The following is a 17,340-nucleotide window of genomic DNA, read 5'->3' as shown; positions in this document are numbered from 1 at the left end:
TATCAAAAAAAAAAAAAAAATATATATATATATATATATAGTAATATAATATAGTAATAATAACCTCTCTATGTTTGTTTCTTCATCTATGGTGATAATAGTTAACATGTCTATACAAATGGATTATTATAAGGACCTAATAAATTTACCCATAATTACACAGTATTATTATTAATAATCCATCATAAACCCTTACCTCCTGGCTGAATTAATGATCACCACTTATTTTAGGGAAAGAAATCTAGTAAACTGACAAATATCAATCAAGCACCATCATTGGCGTTCCTGCAACAACACCATCATTAAGATTTTTTTCATTTTCTTTGTCAGTTGCAGACATAGACCCAAAAAAAGAGACCCTTTGCCACCACACATAAAGGATTAAAAGCCACAGTTAAAATTACAGCTAAAGTCCTAATGTACTTTCACAATAACACTCTACCATGCTATCCCTTAGATGAACTAGAAACCAAGAAGATACTGCCCCCAGAACACAGTTTAGACAAACACAAATCTGTCCCTTCTCACAATGTTTCCAGCAAAATACTCTTGTTGGCTGGGAGTTTTCAGAAGGCTATCATAGGCTTTTGGAAAATGAGTTAGTGTTCTTTCTGATTTGGGTTTGCATGCCATTTAAAAGACTAAATACAAGAGATTCCTATTATAATTACTGGAAATTAATAAAAGTAAAATATGAAAATATTTTCAATATTTAATTTAGCACAATAGTATGACCCTTACATTGTAATCACAACTGGTAAGGTTGTTGAGAGATGAAATCAGTCATATTAAGCTGATGTCCAAACACCAAGTACAATTATACATACCCTTTGATTATTTAGTATGCAACTGTTGACTGGTTAATACAAGTCAAAGCAAAAGCATCTTCATTAAATTCAGACATTTTCTCAGGAATTCTAACTTGCTTTTAGAGTGACAAAGTCTCTTTGGTTCAAATTTCATATCTGTTTTCAGAGCCATTAACTTTGATGAATGCAACTCAAATGGCTCCAAGAAGCCTTACCTGCCATGATGTACAGATGCAGTAGTGTTTGCACTGATTGGTGCAGGGCAAGAAGAGGCAGGTTGCCACTGGCTGCCCCGAGAGGTAGATGAACCAATGGTAATGGGTGAGGTAGCAGGAGATGAATTGCGATTGGCTGAAATGTAGGGACTTGTGGGGTCACTACTTCTACCAAATGAAGCACTGCAAAACAGCACACAGTCACTTTCTTCAGGACATGCTGCTCACACACCATTTCCCAGAACCACCTTCCCACCCAGATTGTGCACTTGAAATGAATATAGACCAAAGAAAGGGTATGACAACTGGGAAGTGAAGTGATCAACTCCAGTTAGAGCTGAGTCACTGGCAGCAAGCAGGCAATCATCCAAAAGAATGAAGGAATCATCACTCTTTGAAGGATGGTCTTTTTGGTCAATCATCCAAAAGAGTGAAGGAACATGGAGGAAGAGAGATGATACTGAATGAGGGAAAGCAGGAAAGTAGAATATATGATAAGAGAAGAGGCTAAGAAAGGGAATAATAGGAAATAGGATAATTTTATTAGAAAAAAAAATTCCCAACAAACTCAACGCAAATAATCATGCAACCCCAAATGTCTACCTGATACAGAATTAGCACTGCAAAAGCAAAAGTAAGACCAGAGAATTTGGAGAGGTTGTGGAGCAGAGATTTAAAATTTAAAAGTGGAAAAGGGTAAAGAAGCTCTGTGAAAAAAAGTGACTTTGAGAACTGCAGTTATTCAGCCTAAAGCAAAATTGCTTCTGGGAGGATTTAAACTTTTAAGTCTAGAAAGTAATACTGTATGAGCAATAAAGGGCAACTTTCATTTGTTTCAATTGAAGACAGGTAAGAACCATTTCAATTGCAGGAAAAAATTATTTGGGTTCAAATTTCAAAAATACTTCTTGACTATAATAGAAATGAGACACTTGAGGAGATAACCAAAAAAAAAAAGCTATAAAGCCTTCCTTGGAAAAGAGGTATTTTAATACAGGCTATATGAATGGAATTTCTGCCTATACACAAGAGATGAACTAGAAAATGGAATGTATATGAAGGTTTGGCATAGCTGGGAAATGACAAATTTCTCCTTTCACTTGCTTTTTTAAATGGTGATGGCATAAGATTCTTTCCTTTTAAAAATCATAAGATAGGCTTTTATAAAATCAAAAAATGCTTTAGGGTTACAGGAGAAGAGCTTTGGAAATTCAAGATATGGAGCAAGTTGTACATCTTTTCCTCGAAAAGTGCTCACATTATTAAGCATGCTTTTGATCCTAAATAGAGGCAGCCTGTCCCTTCACTGTTCACCATAACTTTGCCAAACCACATCTATCAAACCAAATACCTCTCAACCCATTTGCTGATTATTTGGATCACAAAAATCAACAACCTCACCACCAAATAACTCCATGCCTGGAAATTAAATGGCAGCTTTCTCCCTTCCCTTGATCTAGAACATTATTTTCTCAGAAAAGTTTTCTTGATCTTGGATTCAACTATAAGGAATAATAATGCATCCAGGAAGACCAAGGCCTTAGCCATTAAGACAAATAGGTGATAGCCTCATAGAGCAAGAAACACCTCTTTTGTGTAATAAAGCATCAGTGAGTCCATCAAACTTTCATACTTCCAAAGTTGAGCCCTTTCTTATAGAATGTATCTACAGAACTGAAGAACATTAAAAGGCAACAATGACTGTTTTCTAGCTATTTCCCATGTTTCAACAATAACTAGTTGACAAGTTTTTCTGTCAAGTGGAAATAAGTGTTGATTCCGAAGAGTTAATGTGCTCATCTAGTCTATGGTCAGGGTCTGTTTCTAAGGTGGCCAACCAATCACCTAAAAAAACCCAGTGATGAAGGCTATGGTGTGAGGAGACAGTGGGAGGGGTTAAGTGGAAGTGAAGAAAGAATTCAAAGTAAGCAATAAAAAACAGATTCTTCCACATTAGCAGCAAAGTTCAAATTAAAATATTAAGTATTTTTGTAGCTTAATGGCTCTGGCAAAGGTGCTTGGTTTGCTGGCTAGTATGTGGCAAAGAAAATAATTGCAGAAAGGGAACACAGATGAGAAAAGAAGGAAACCCATGTACCTTCTCTGCACCAAACTTGCGAGTTTCACATCTTGATGGATCTGAGGGCCATTAAAGTCATAAGAAAAAAAACAACTCAAGTCCCTAAATTAACAGGCTTCAGTATGAAACTTCTTTAATGCAATAGAAAACTGTCCCCATTTCCCACCCTTCCCCACTTTATAGTATCCCTCCCTTTCTCCCCCCAAAAATAGCACATGGGATGAGAACTACTCTGTTTCAGAATAAGGAGAACCAGCTACTGGACAAGGATAACTTAAATTCAGTCTTGCCCAGACATTACTGAAAGCCACTTCTGACTGAAAATTTTAATAGAATGGAGAGGATGAAGTATGAAGCCAGTAGTGAGAATCTGAAATTAGCTTACTTTAATTCAATTATTAAGAGAATAAATTAATTTTAATTTTAAATTATTCAAGATGTTAATTCTAAGAAACCTGAAAGTAATTCATTTTGATTCATTTCTGTGGTGTTAATTGGACATAAAAAGGCATGCAATCATTACCCATATTCCCATGGCTAGAGTGAAAGGAACATCTCCCACCCCCTTTGAGCCTGGTACCTTTTCAAGTAGGTTGATACATAGGTGGAGGGGGCAATTGTCTGTGGGGTTTCATTTCCCTTTGCTTCATCCCTCCATAGCTGCCGGGTATAGGAGCCACTCCTCACTAGATTAACAGCTGATTCCCTGTAGAAGCATGAAAGGAAAACAAAACACTGATTCCTACCACCAGTTTTTGTCCATGATACAATGCAAACAGAGAGAGAAGAGCCAAACAGGCAAACTATAACATGGCTAATAGACACATTCTTCAGGTGATTCTGTTTTATATACCTGTTTTCTGTACAGAAGAGAAGTATTACTGCCTGCTTTCTTTTATCAACTTTGAATCAATTAATTTCACCAGATACCAAATTCCTCATGTTAAAGGTCTCTAACTCTTTTGTAATAAGAAGTCACTTTTGATCCTCACTTAAAAACTGCTTTACGGCTGGGCATAGTGACTCACATCTATAATTCCAGCACTTTGGGAAGCCAAGGCAGGCAGATCACCTGAGGTCAGGAGTTCAAGACCAGCCTGGCCAACATGGCGAAACCCCATCTCTACTAAAAATACAAAAAAATTAGCCGGGCATGGTGGCACATGCCTGTACTCAAGAGGCTGAGGCACAAGAATCGCTTGAACCCAGGAGGCAGAGGCAACAATTAGCCAAGACAAGATCGTGCCACTGCACTCCAGCCTGGGCGACAGAGTGAGATTCTGTCTCAAAAAAAAAAAAAAAGAAAGAAAAAAGTGTGTTGCAATCAGACTTAGTAGTAGGTGGCTTTTAAGTTAAGCAGAGAAGGAAATGATGGGGGAAGATGAAGAAGTTACTGATAAAAAAAAAGGTTATTACAGAAGGGGAAGGGGAAGGAAGACTTGCTGGAAGCCTCTTATAGCATTATAAATGAAAAAGTATCAAGGAAAATGCTGTACTAGGATTTTTGATCCACAATTGATAACTCAGGGTCTTTGTTGCAAAACCTATGGGTTTCCATGCTTCACAAGATTCTCTAGCACAATCCTTTTCAAACTTTAATGTGTATTAATATTTGAATCACCTAGGGAATTTCATTAGAATGCAGATTCTAATTCAGTACATCTGGAGTAGGGCCTGAGATTCTGGAGTCCTAACATGAACCCAGGCCAGGAGCAGTGGCTCACACCTACAATCCCAGTGCTTTGGAAGGGCAAGTCAGGAGGACCACTCGAGGCCTGGAGTTTGAGACCACCCTGGGAAACATAGCAAAACCCTGCTTCTATTAAAAAAAATTTTTTTAAATAAAAATAAAATGTACCCAGGTGATGCCAATGCTGCTAAGGTTTGAGATCACATTTTGCCCCGAGATGCAGCAATACTTCAAAATCCCTATATTTAACTAATTAGGAAGACTTTAATTTTACCTTCTGACAAATTAGAAGTTGGTCAATTTAATTAAATAACATTATTTTAGTGTTCACTATGTGTTAGGCACTGTGTTAGGAACTAGGGGTCCTTGAGAAACCAGACAGACACAGACCCTACCTTTACAGAGCCTGCTGGTGGGCTAAAACTAATGCATGTGTGGAAAAATCAGGGAAGACTTCCTAAAGAAGGTAATGTCTAAGCTGGAGTTAGAATTTGAAGAATAAAGAACTAGCAAAGCAAGGATATAAGAGTTGAGGGGTGTTCTAAGCAGAAGGAACAAACAATTCATAATGTGGTAAGGAAATCGGAGGGAAAAATGCAGAAGAGTAATGCCCAGGAGATGACTATGTCCAGCAGACCTAAGAGGATGAGGACCATCTTTTGGCTGGTTTTAGGATTACCTGTTCTCCTTTTCTTCAATATCACTTGTGCTGTTGAGCTTCCGGGGTGCTAGTGAACTAATATAGCTTTTGTTTTCTCTCTCCTGTAAAATAAAAAGAAGTAAAGCACAAGAAAGGTACAATACTGGCATAGCGTAAAACATTTTGAGTAAAAAAGCAGAACTTAATATACCTATATAATCTTATTTCTGGATCCAACAGTAATTCTATTTTGAGTGGTATTTACAAAAGGTTAGCTTTCAAAAGCTTACTCCTAACTTTCTTCCATTAAAAAACAGTATGAAGGGAAATAATTCTCATGGGAAAGTCAGGATGAGCAAATAAAGAAAACAGCAGCACAAATTATACAAAGCAGCACCTCTGCCAAGAGAGGAGGAGAGCCTTTGAAAAGCCACAAACAGAAAGCTCCACTCTAATATTCTTGATGAAATAAGATTTATGTAGTCCCCAATAGTCCCCAGTACATCTTTTCCTTGAAATACAGCTTCCTTAGGAATATGTACAATAGTATGCTGCAGAGTTAATCCAACCAATATGCCTCACCTCTTTGAGTAGTCTCCAGAGATATAAAGCAAGAGGACTGTGATTAAAAGGAAGATGTGACCCCAGAGAAAAGCACTAAGAGAGTCCTATAAAATCTGGAACTAAAGAGTGAAGAAAATAAAAATTTACTAATCTTGAATGAATATACAAACTATTTGTGAAGTTAGCCTAACTATATTAATGAATGAATGACAAGTTAAAAATTATTTTTCCAAGTACTAATTTTCCTGAGCTTAATTTGGATTCAAAGCCCAGAGAACCTCTTAGGCCATCCTGAATTTCCTTTTTTTTTTTTGCAGGGTAGGAGGCTTTATTTCACTGTGGCGGGAAAGCAGCCTAGACAGCGTGGGGCAGGCAAGGCAGCAGGGGCTGCCCCCAAGCCTGTTGAGGAGAAGTTGAGGCCGGCCCCAGCGGAGACCTAGCCCAGCGGGAGAAGGGGAGTTGGGGGAAAACTGGGTCTGAAGGAATGAGGGCCCCCTTGCTCTGAGCATTCTTCCTAGAGGACCTCAGTCCCTCCTACTGGCTGGGCTGCACAACCCCCAATCCTTGCTGCCTCCAACTTGGAAGAGGCGGCTGGACCAGGGAGGGCAGTGGACAGGGAGCCTGGGGGAGTTAGGGAGCGCAGGGCAGGGTCCATGGTGAGCAGATGGGGTGGTGGCCACCTGGGCGGTCAGTTCCTGGCAGGAATTACCACAGAAAGTGCCACACCCCCCAAGGCAACAGCAGTTGCCCCAAATAGCCACTTCCATGGGCTGGACCAGGCACCCTTGCTGGGGCACGGCTGGGGTTGCCCAGCATTTTCTGGTACAGAGTGGTCTCCATGCTCCGCTGTGCCACGTGCTTCTTCACCAGCTTCTAGAGCTCTGCGTGGATAGTCTTGTTGGAAGGTTCCAGCTTCAGGACCGCCCTCAGGATAGGGATGGCCTCACTGTACTCACCCTGCTGGGGCAGTATCTTGCCCTTGTGGAAGACAGCCTTGATGTTGTCCAGATGGTGCTCCAACAAGGTTGCAGGAGCGCAGGGCTGTGCAGTAGTGGTCGAGCCTCACCTGTGAGGCCACCAGGTTGTTCAGACACCTCACCCTCAACTGCAGGGGAGGCTGCTCCCTTCCTCTCGGAACGGATCACTGTCCACTTTGGCGCTGGAGGCTTGACGGTCTTGATGCAAAGGTCATAGGAGTTGGTGGCCAGCGCAAAGGTCTTCCCACTTCCGGTTGGGCAAGGCCACGCCTCCTCCCTAATGAGCACCTCCAGCACCTCCAGGTCAGGCCAGTCCACGGCCATCTTCGGGGTCACCTCCAGGCACAGGGCCGCGTGCGGGGGATGTATGGGCTCCTGTCCTGGGGGCTGTAGCAGTACATGCAGTCAGTAGTGACCATGGCTGTCTCCCCCACGTCCATGAGTTAGACACTGAGATCCACGGCCTGGATGACCTGACAGACGCTCAGGGTGAACACCAGCTCTGGCTCCTCCTGCACCCACATGCCATTCTCTTGTGATGTCTGCAAATGCACGGTGACCACCTGGCCCTTGACTGGGCGGCTCAAACCCGGCAGCCCTGGGACAAGCGTCTTCTTCCTCAACAGCTAGTTATGTCTGGCCACTCTTCTGGGGCCGGGGACGGGGCAGGCTCAGGCTCAATGGCAATGAGGAACTCTCGGGCCAAGGTCCCAGGCTGTTCAGTCTCTTCCACCAGAGGCTGTCCCATGTCCTCCAGCAGTGGCAGTTCTCTAAGGTCATCTTCCTCCTCCTCTTCCTCCTTGCCCTCTGCATTCTCAACCCCATCCAGCACCTCGAAGTCCTCGAGCAGTGGGACCCTGGCAGGAGGCGGGGGCAGAGGGCTCAGAGGGTTCAGCACACAATGCCATGCTGCTGAGGGGATAGGAATTGGCCCTCTGGCTCCAGGATCCCTGCCTGGGGTCCTGTGCCCCCCTCCGCCATATTGAAATTTTTATGTTTCTGATCCATTTTTTGCTTTAGGTAAGGGGGCAAGGAAGACTGAACGAACCAAAAGGAAAAGCTATTTTAAAGTTTTTTTTTTTTTTTTTGGCCAAGTAAATAATAGCAAGCAAATAGCTACTTGATTAAACTATCAGTGTGCCTGTCTCCCTTTAAAGGCTTTGCATTTCCAAAATCAACTTAAGGACTAGAAAATATTTTCATTTGTTCCTAAGATTGAATTTTCATGGAAAAAAAAACTACGTTGGAATTCCCCCATACCCTCCCAAACTGCACCTTATCTTTGTTGTCTAGTAGAGCAGAAATCCGAGGGCTTGAAGAGGAACGGTAGATGGAAGAGCCTCGGTCCCTTAGAGGTTCCCTGGAATTGGCCACCTCACTCAGCATGTTGTGGCTGCCAGTTTTTCTCAGTCCCAATCTCCATGAAGAAGGAGATTCATCTTTGGGCTCTTCTGGCTTGTTAAAAGGCCAGAAGAGAACTACGAGAGAAGCAAAAGAAATGAAAATAAAGGCTCTGATGATTCTTTTTCAGCCTATTTGCCTTTTCCACACTTAACTAAGTTCAGCAAGGCAACATAAGGTAGCTAAGAACAAATACAGGGCAGTCTTTCTGCCAATGTTCCCTCCCTCACCCGGCAAACACTAATAACCTCTCCAGGCTCTTTCTTCCTAAGTCAAAAATAGCCTCGGATTCTTCACACAGTGCTCCTACCTGACAGAGTTGTTATGAGAAATTAAACACCATTTGCTATCCTTGTGCAATTAATACTGACCTGGAACACCAGGAGATTGTATTCGAGTAATGTATCTTCTTCTAACTCACTGTGGAACTGAAAATAAGATACTTTACTTCTCTAGGTCTCAACATGCTCACCTGTAAAATGACGATAATGAGCTTAATCCCTCCTTGTAATATGTGGAGACTGGAAAAAATGAGACCAGCTAATTTATCTTCTATTTTTATTTTTTTGAAGTAGGGTCTCACTCTGTCGCCCAGGCTGGAGTGCAGTGGCCTAATCAGAACTCACTGCAGCCTTGACCACCTGGGCTCAAGCGATCCTCCCACCTCAGCCCACCAAGTAGCTGGGACTACCAGCATATACCACCATGCCCGGTTAATTTTCTCTAAATTTTAGTAGAGACAAGGTCTCCCTATGTTGCCAAGGCTGGTCTCGAAGTCCTAAACTCGAGCAATCCTCACACCTCAGCCTCTCAAAGTGCTGTGATTACAGGCATGAGCCCATGTCCAGCCAGGAACAAGCTAATTTATAAGTACATTTTAAGGTACTATGATAAAGTGATTTAAGTTAACATTGATAAAAATTCTAGAAGCCACTCCACTTAAATTCTGCTAATTTCAAGGAAATTTATTTGATCTAGAGCAGCAGTTTAGAGAGCTTTAGATTTCACTGAGCAGCCCCCCCCCCAAAAAAAAACAAAAAATCCCCACAAAACTAGAGGTCAAAGGGTTGCTATCTTTTATCTTTCAAATTTAATTTTGCCAAAAGAAAATAACATTCTGAAAGATGTTTTCTTTTGAACTCATCATCACCACCATTTCATTAAAATGAAATGTTAATATCAGAAAAGAAAGCTTTATGGAAAGCTTACATTGTCCTTAATTATCTCATTTTGCCATAAACTAGGGAAACATCATAGATCAGCATTAGACCAAGGACCAGTTAGCGGTACAACCAGTCTTTGGAACACAAGCTAACAGACCCTTCATGAGGTCCAAGACCTTTTCAAGAAGACTTCGGCCTTTCTTCCAATATGAGGCTACCTTTACTGCCTGATACAGTGAAAATAAATAAAAATATTAATCACTAATCTCCAACTCACGTAAGATTTTCTCTTTTCATTAGTCATCTGAATGTACACATGTATGTACTCCTTTTAGCTTTAGGGGTTCAATAATGTCAGCTTTTTACAAGCTACCCTGATTCTAAGGGGGAAAATGCCTTCCCCAGCATCATTTTAGCAAAGTAGAATAAGTATCTCTGTGTGTGTGTGTGTGTGTGTGTGTGTGTGTGTGTGTGTGTGTGTGTGTGTTTGTGTGTGTGGTGGTGGTGGTGCTGTTGTCGTTGTTGTTTTTGAGACAGGGTCTCACTCTGTTGCCCATGCTGGAATGCAATGGCACAATCACAGCTCACTACAGCCTTGACCTCCCGGGCTCAAGTGATCCTCCCACCTTAGCCTCCCAGTCCCAAGTTGCTGGGACTACAGGTGTGTGCCACCACGCCTGGCTAATTGTTTTATTGTTTTTAAAGATGCGGTTTTCCCACGTTGCCCAAGCTGGTCTCAAACTCCTGGGTTCAAGTGATTTGCCCACCTTGGCCTCCCAAAGTGCTGAGATTAAAGGTGTGAGACACTGTACCTGTCTAATTTAGTATTTTTCTATTGAAAAAAGTAGGAAGTCTAGGCATCCTTAGAAGCAGTGGCAGTATATGAGGTACACCTAAATGACTGAATAATGAGTGAGATTACATTTATTGGAAACCTCTTTAATTATTCACAATGATGCTTCTAGGGATAAATAAGTAGCCAGGCCTTTGTTCTCTCATTTCTACAAGAATACCACAAGCCTATCTTTCCAATTCATGAAGTGCTAAGAAGATCATTAAGTTCATACCTATATAACCACAGAGCTTTTTCAACAGCTTCACTCCAAAGAACTCAAATCAATTCTTAACCTCAAAACGACTTTTATACTTTGTAGAACAGGGTCATCATTCAACTCAGTCTCACTGACTAGAAGCCTACAGATTCTCAGAGGCCTGCACAAAGTTACAGGAGGAGATGCCTCTGGTATTTTAACAAGTTATTTCTACGTCTGCCCTCTACTCATCATAAGGTATAAAGACTTTACTCATGAAAGTCTTAAAGGAGAAACATAAAAAGGAGAATAATCATCAAAACAATGAATACTGGATGCTAGATATCTTCTAGCCCAGTCCACACTTTACATGTAGGCATCTTAACTTCAGATACAAAGAAAAGAGGCAAATGACAAAATCTCTTTGGCCTCGGACTACTCTATCTTATGTTATCTTAACACATGGTAGCCAAATTTGTTTGGTAATGACCTTATAGATTTTGGGCGGCAATGTTATGGGTTGAATGTTTGTGTCCTCCCAAAATTCATATATTGAAGCACTAATTCCCAATGTGACTATATTTGGAGATAAGGTTCTGTGAGGAGTGATGAAGGTTAAATGAGGTTAATAGGGTGGGGCTAAGGCCGGGTGCGGTGGCTCAAGCCTGTAATCCCAGCACTTTGGGAGGCGGATCACGAGGTCAGGAGATCGAGACCATCGTGGCTAACACAGTGAAACCCCGTCTCTACTAAAAAAATGCAAAAAACTAGCCGGGCGAGGTGGCGGGCGCCTGTAGTCCCAGCTACTTGGGAGGCTGAGGCAGGAGAATGGCGTAAAACCTGGGAGGCAGAGCTTGCAGTGAGCTGAGATCCGGCTACTGCACTCCAGCCTGGGTGACAGAGCGAGACTCCGTCTCAACAACAACAACAACAACAACAACAACAACAACAACAACAACAACAAAATAGGGTGGGGCCCTAATCCGATAGGGCTGGTTACCTTACAAGAAGAGAAAGAGATACCAGAGCTCCTTCTCTCTGCCATGTTAGGACATAGCGAGAAGGTGGTTATATTTATGTCAGAAAGAGGGCCCTCACCAGGAACTGAATTGGCTGGTACCTCGATCTGAGACTTCCCAGCCTCCAGAACTGTGAGAAATAAATTTCTGTTGTTTAAGCCACTCAGCCTGTGTTTTTTGTTATGGGAGCAGATTATGACAGGCAAAATGTATTTTCATTATTTTGCAAGAATGTACCTTTAAGGCCTTTCTAGATGTGTGCTACTGCAGTAGGGTAAAATGTAATTCCTAAATTAAGTAAAAAGTACTCACCCTCCTAGCAGAAGAAGCAGAGAAGGTATTCTGAGCTGGTGCTGGTATCTGCTCCGTGATGCTACTCTTGCTTTCAGAGTTGGAACGGTTGACAAAGGTTTCCGGCTTTTTACCTGTTATTTAAAACAAGAGAATTAACAACTACTAGTATAAAAATCTTATCTTTGTGTCTATGTCCTTTTCTGCTAATTGAAAAGATTTGCCCATTATCAAAACAGATTATTAAGGCCTTGTAATGCTTGGATGTAAACTAACATAAGATCTCTTGCAACTGTTGGCAGAAGAAAATAAACTCCACGTTATTCCCATCTTGGTAGGCTCCAACTCTAACTTTCAGATAAAAACTGAAAACTATCTCCACGTTATTATATCATATATAAAATCCATATATAATCTGTCCTTCGGGGATCTCATCCTTTTCTACAGTTTTACCCTTCACTTCTTATGCAGATAATTTCCAATATGGCACTTGGGTCCCTACTACTCTGGGGAGTCCCAGATCAAAGTCCAGATCTTGGGCACGCCACTTGCCAGTTGTGAAACCTAACTCACCTAACCTCCTACAGTGTCAATTTCCCATTCTAAAAAGTAGTGATAATAATATATACCTCAGAGTGTGGCTGTGAGGATTAAAGAAAAATGTTTAAGTGTAGTGCAAAGTAAAAAGCACTCTACAAATGTAAAGTTTTATTGTAATTCCCTGAACTAGATACAATGTTTGTTACTAGTGAATACCATCGACTACACTTATATCTCTCATGTGACATGTATTTTATTCATGTATACACCTTTCTATTCCCTGACTAGATATATTCAACAAAAAACATTTAATGAATGTGAATGCCTGTTATGTACCAGGCATTGAGCTGAGACCTGGGAGTTCAACAATGAACCCAGAGTTCCCAGCCAAAATGATGAGTGCTACAGCAGAGTTAAGTAGGCACATAAACAGAGAACAATCACGGGGTAGAAGAACAGTGAGGTGGCCCATTTCCTTTCAGCTTCCTATACCAGAAAAACCTAAAGAAAGACTTTTTCAACCTGCTAGATCCTATAGTTTTCTACAGAAATCACTCAATGAGCATTAATGGCCTGAAATGAATTTAGGCTTAAATGGTACAAATGTTCAGGAGCAGGAAAGCTCAGGGCATGTTTGAGGAAATTAAGCAGTCCAACTTGGCCAAAATGTGTCCTTATCTATGTACAGCATTGGAAAGGTCAGCTGGAGCTAGATTATGAAAAGTCCTGAAGGCCAGACTGTGGGGCTTGCGGTTTATTTACTCTGTAGGCAAAGACAGAGTGAGGGAGGTGGTCATAGGTTTAAACAGAGGTGTAGCATAATCAAAAGGGTACTGTGGGTGTTTATGCCAATAGCAATGTGAAGACGGGCTACAGAGAACAAGAGATCTAAGGCAAGGGTACAAATCATAAAGCAATGACAGTCATTCAGGCAGCTCCCTCCCATTTTTCTCATACCTTAGCAACTAACAAAAGCTATCTAGAATAGAGCAAGTTCAGATATTTGTTTCAAATATTTGAAGCCCAGAACACGTAAGTACTCAATAAATAATAAAATATCAAAAAGATGCACATTTAGAAATTCTGATAGGTACTACAATAACATTCCCAGAGCATACTGTGCATGATAAATAATAGAAGTTCAAGTCTCAATGAATAAAAAGTCAACTCCTATACTGTAAACTTAGCTGGTGCCTTTCTTCTCTGTAGAACTGGATGGTTCTCTGACTTCCTTTTGGTGACTGACATTCAGTGAGCCTCAGAGACTAAGACATGAAGAAGGGTAGTATTCTCCCATCATGGAGAGAAATCATATCAGCAAGGCCAGACCTCATGAGGAGCTGGTGCCCAGACAACAGAGTAAGTTAAATTATATATATATATTATAGGTAGGCCAACCATGGCAGAGTTCAGAGGAAAACACAGACTCCATTGTAAACATAATGTGTGACTCTTTCCCCTCTAGCAGAAACATTTCATCTTATCATGGACTCCAGTTTGGAGGGATAATATGAGAGTGAATGTGGGGCACAGGTACACTATTCTTTTCTCAGTGTTTGCCTGACTATAAATCAAAACTTGTGGATTATTTTTCAGCTTGTTGGTCTGACCATGTTCAACATCTCACTCACTGTTGGGGTTCCTGTCTTGTCAAACAATAAACTTAAGCTCTAGGGCCAGGTGCGGTGGCTCATGCCTGTAATCCTAGCACTTCGGGAGGCCAAGGCAGGCGGATCACTTGAGATCGGCAGTTTGAGACCAGCCTGGCCAACACAGTGAAACCCTGTCTCTACTGAAAATACTAAAATTAGCTATGCATGATGGTGTACACCTGTAGTCCCAGCTACTGGGAGGCTGAGGCATGAGAATCACTTAAGCCTGGGAGGCGGAGGTTGCAGTAATCTGAGATCATACCACTGCACCCCAGCCTGGGCAACAGAGCGAGACTCTGTCTCAAAAAAAAAAAAAAGAGGAAGCCCTATATGAGGTATATATTATCAATAATAGCCATAAAGGTAAATATGATTTTCTTCCTTCCTTACTCCCCAACTCACGAGAGGGAAAAAAAGATTTTAGGATTCTGTTTAGGAAATCAGGCAAATCATTCACCAGTTGGTTTGACCCTAAGAGCTTCTGCAAGATCTCATCTTCTCTGCCTCTCAGCATATTGACTTTTGGATTTTGGTTTCTATACCATCTACCAACCCAGGGTAAGGAGAATTGGATTCCTCACATAAGAATTATTTTTTTCTTTTTAAATTTTTTTGTAGAGACAGGGTCTTGCTATGTTGTCCAAGCTGGTCTAGAACTCTTGGCTTCAAGCAAGCCACCCTGTTTGGCCTCCCAAAGTGCTGAGGCACCGTACCCAGCATGCACCTAAGAATTCTTTGTGCACCTTATCCTATGGCTACACAGGAATTGGTAGATATAGTCTAACATAGCTCACAGTTTTTATATAAGGGGGTCACTGGCAATTTGATATCTTATCCTTGAAAATTAAACTTCAAGCTCTTTTTGGAGTCCTGTGAGGCCTGGCTAGCTCTCCGACAACGAGTAATCTCCTTACACTATGGAGATAGAGGGTCTTTACTATGAACAACTTTGCATTACCTGCCTCCTTCTCAGTTTCTGACTCAGAAGCTTCATCTTCACCTTCCTCCTCCTCTGAGCTGGAGCTACTAGATTCTTTGTTCTCTTCCATTTCTTGGGACTTAGGTGTCTCCTCCTCATAGAGCATCTTCTCTTTGCTAAATTAAAGATGACAACTTGAGTGTAATTCAGAAGTGATAATCAGGTATAATAAAGGGAACAAGTCTATAAACCTGTATGTGGAAGCAATAACAGAAACACATTCAAATTCTTCTTTACATCTGTGTGTTCTTCCAAACTCTTCATTTTTGCAGACTAAGATTTAGTATTTGACTACAGAGTATGGCTCAAGGAAATCTGGCCTGTTTAACACACAGAAAAAAGGAGAGCTATGAATTTTGATGACGGTGGATAAATATTCAAAAAAATAATTTAACAAATGTTTACTGAGTACTTATTACATGCCAGGAATCATGCTAGGCACTGGTATAGTCATAAACAAAATAGACATTGTCTCATTGTCTCTGAGTTCATGAAACTTACAGTAAGCAGAGGCAGAAGTTGAGACTAAGAATGCCTAAGCCAGGATTTTAAAATGCTGAAATGCTGCACACAGTCTAAATTAATTCTGAAGTTTAAAACACAGTCGGCCGGGCGCGGTGGCTCAAGCCTGTAATCCCAGCACTTTGGGAGGCGGAGACGGGTGGATCACGAGGTCAGGAGATCGAGACCATCCTGGCTAACACGGTGAAACCCCGTCTCTACTAAAAAATACAAAAAACTAGCCGGGCGACGAGGCGGGCGCCTGTAGTCCCAGCTACTTGGGAGGCTGAGGCAGGAGAATGGCATAAACCCGGGAGGTGGAGCTTGCAGTGAGCTGAGATCCGGCCACTGCACTCCAGCCTGGGTGGCAGAGCGAGACTCCGTCTCAAAAAAATAAAAAAATAAAAAAATAAAACACAGTCAACCTTTCTAAGTGTCTCCCTCACATATCAATGCCACTCTCTTGTTCCACATACTTTCCCACAAGTTTATAGATCATTTGGCTAAATACAAACACAGAGTTTCTTCACTTTATAAATTCTGAAGTATGTCACTGACACAGAGCAAAGCTCATCCCACTACTCAAGCCTAAATGTCTTACTTCTTAAAGAACCCACTCTGCATCTTGCTGTTCAGGTCTGACTCAATGAGTTTATTCCGTGTCTCCTTTTCACTTCGAAGCTGGAAATGGAGAAAACAGAGAGAAAAGGGAAGAAGTTGACTATTGGTGAAAAATCAGCAGTATTGAGAACCAAAATGGTACTGTCATTCTGAAGAAAATAGGACCAACACCAAAGAGGTAGTGGGGAACCCGAGAAAAAGAGAAACATATCAGCTGGGTCTCCTTAGATGACAGAACTCATCCAAGGTAGAATAGAAAAGACATGGTGTTAAGAACTTCAATAAAACTGCTCCTATCAAATATCCAAACCCAATCTTCAAAAAAAGTCTAGATTCTGAAGGATAAAAAGCCAAAAGGAACCTGAAAGAATTCTTTATGATTCATATACTGAAATAAGTTGGCAATATTTCTAAAGAAAACACAGGTACCAAATGGGAAATAAGCCCTTAGAGAAAATGGTCTGCTATTTAGATGCATGCTCTAGACAAAATGTATTTATATCCCTGGAACTCAAAGTTATGCAGAGGGCAAAGATAAGTTCCATTCCCACTGGTGTAGAAATATTATTTCATGAATAATACTATTGATGTTCAAAGACCTTACCATGCTAGGTAGAGAATACACAGGAACTCTCTATTTTTGCAACTTCTGTGTGAGTCTAAACTTATTCCAGAAAAAGTTTTTAAAATTCCAAGAACCACCTGGTGCGGTGGCTCACACCTGTAATCCCAGCACTTTGTGGGGCTGAGGCTGGCGGATCACGAGGTCAGGAGATCAAGACCATCCTGACTAACACAGTGAAACCCCATTTCTACTAAAAATACAAAAAATTAGCCGGGCATGGTGGCGGGCACCTGTAGTCCCAGCTACTAGGGAGGCTGAGGCAGGAGAATGGCGTGAACCCGGGAAGCGGAGCTTGCAGTGAGCTGAGACTGTGCGCTGCACTCCAGCCTGGCCAACAGAGTGAGACTCCGTCTCAAAATAAATAAAATAAAAGTAAAAACTAAAATTACAAGAACCTGGCCGGGCGCGGTGGCTCAAGCCTGTAATCCCAGCACTTTGGGAGGCCGAGGCGGGTGGATCACGAGGTCAGGAGATCGAGACCATCCTGGCTAACACGGTGAAACCCCGTCTCTACTAAAAATACAAAAAACTAGCCGGGCGCG

The 17,340-nt window shown here is 41.6% G+C and overlaps 1 protein-coding gene and 1 pseudogene across 1 annotated transcript in view; both read right to left on the bottom strand.

Moving 5' to 3' along the window:
- The window catches only part of PPP1R12B (protein phosphatase 1 regulatory subunit 12B), a 245,413-nt gene that overhangs the window by 139,177 nt on the left and 88,896 nt on the right, over nucleotides 1–17,340 (bottom strand). The window contains 7 exon segments of the mRNA XM_017896485.1: nucleotides 3,685–3,810; nucleotides 5,474–5,556; nucleotides 8,251–8,441; nucleotides 8,444–8,453; nucleotides 11,902–12,014; nucleotides 15,031–15,167; nucleotides 16,154–16,233. Of these exon segments, the coding sequence (XP_017751974.1) occupies nucleotides 3,685–3,810; nucleotides 5,474–5,556; nucleotides 8,251–8,441; nucleotides 8,444–8,453; nucleotides 11,902–12,014; nucleotides 15,031–15,167; nucleotides 16,154–16,233 (740 nt within the window).
- LOC108545064 (peptidyl-prolyl cis-trans isomerase FKBP8 pseudogene) lies at nucleotides 6,687–7,898 on the bottom strand (annotated as a pseudogene).

This window comes from Rhinopithecus bieti, unplaced genomic scaffold (assembly GCF_001698545.2).
Source record: "Rhinopithecus bieti isolate Rb0 unplaced genomic scaffold, ASM169854v2 scaffold_24392, whole genome shotgun sequence".
Lineage (NCBI taxonomy): Eukaryota > Metazoa > Chordata > Mammalia > Primates > Cercopithecidae > Rhinopithecus > Rhinopithecus bieti.
Note: the sequence above shows the minus strand (reverse complement) of the source record. Positions and strands in the feature narration are given on the sequence as shown.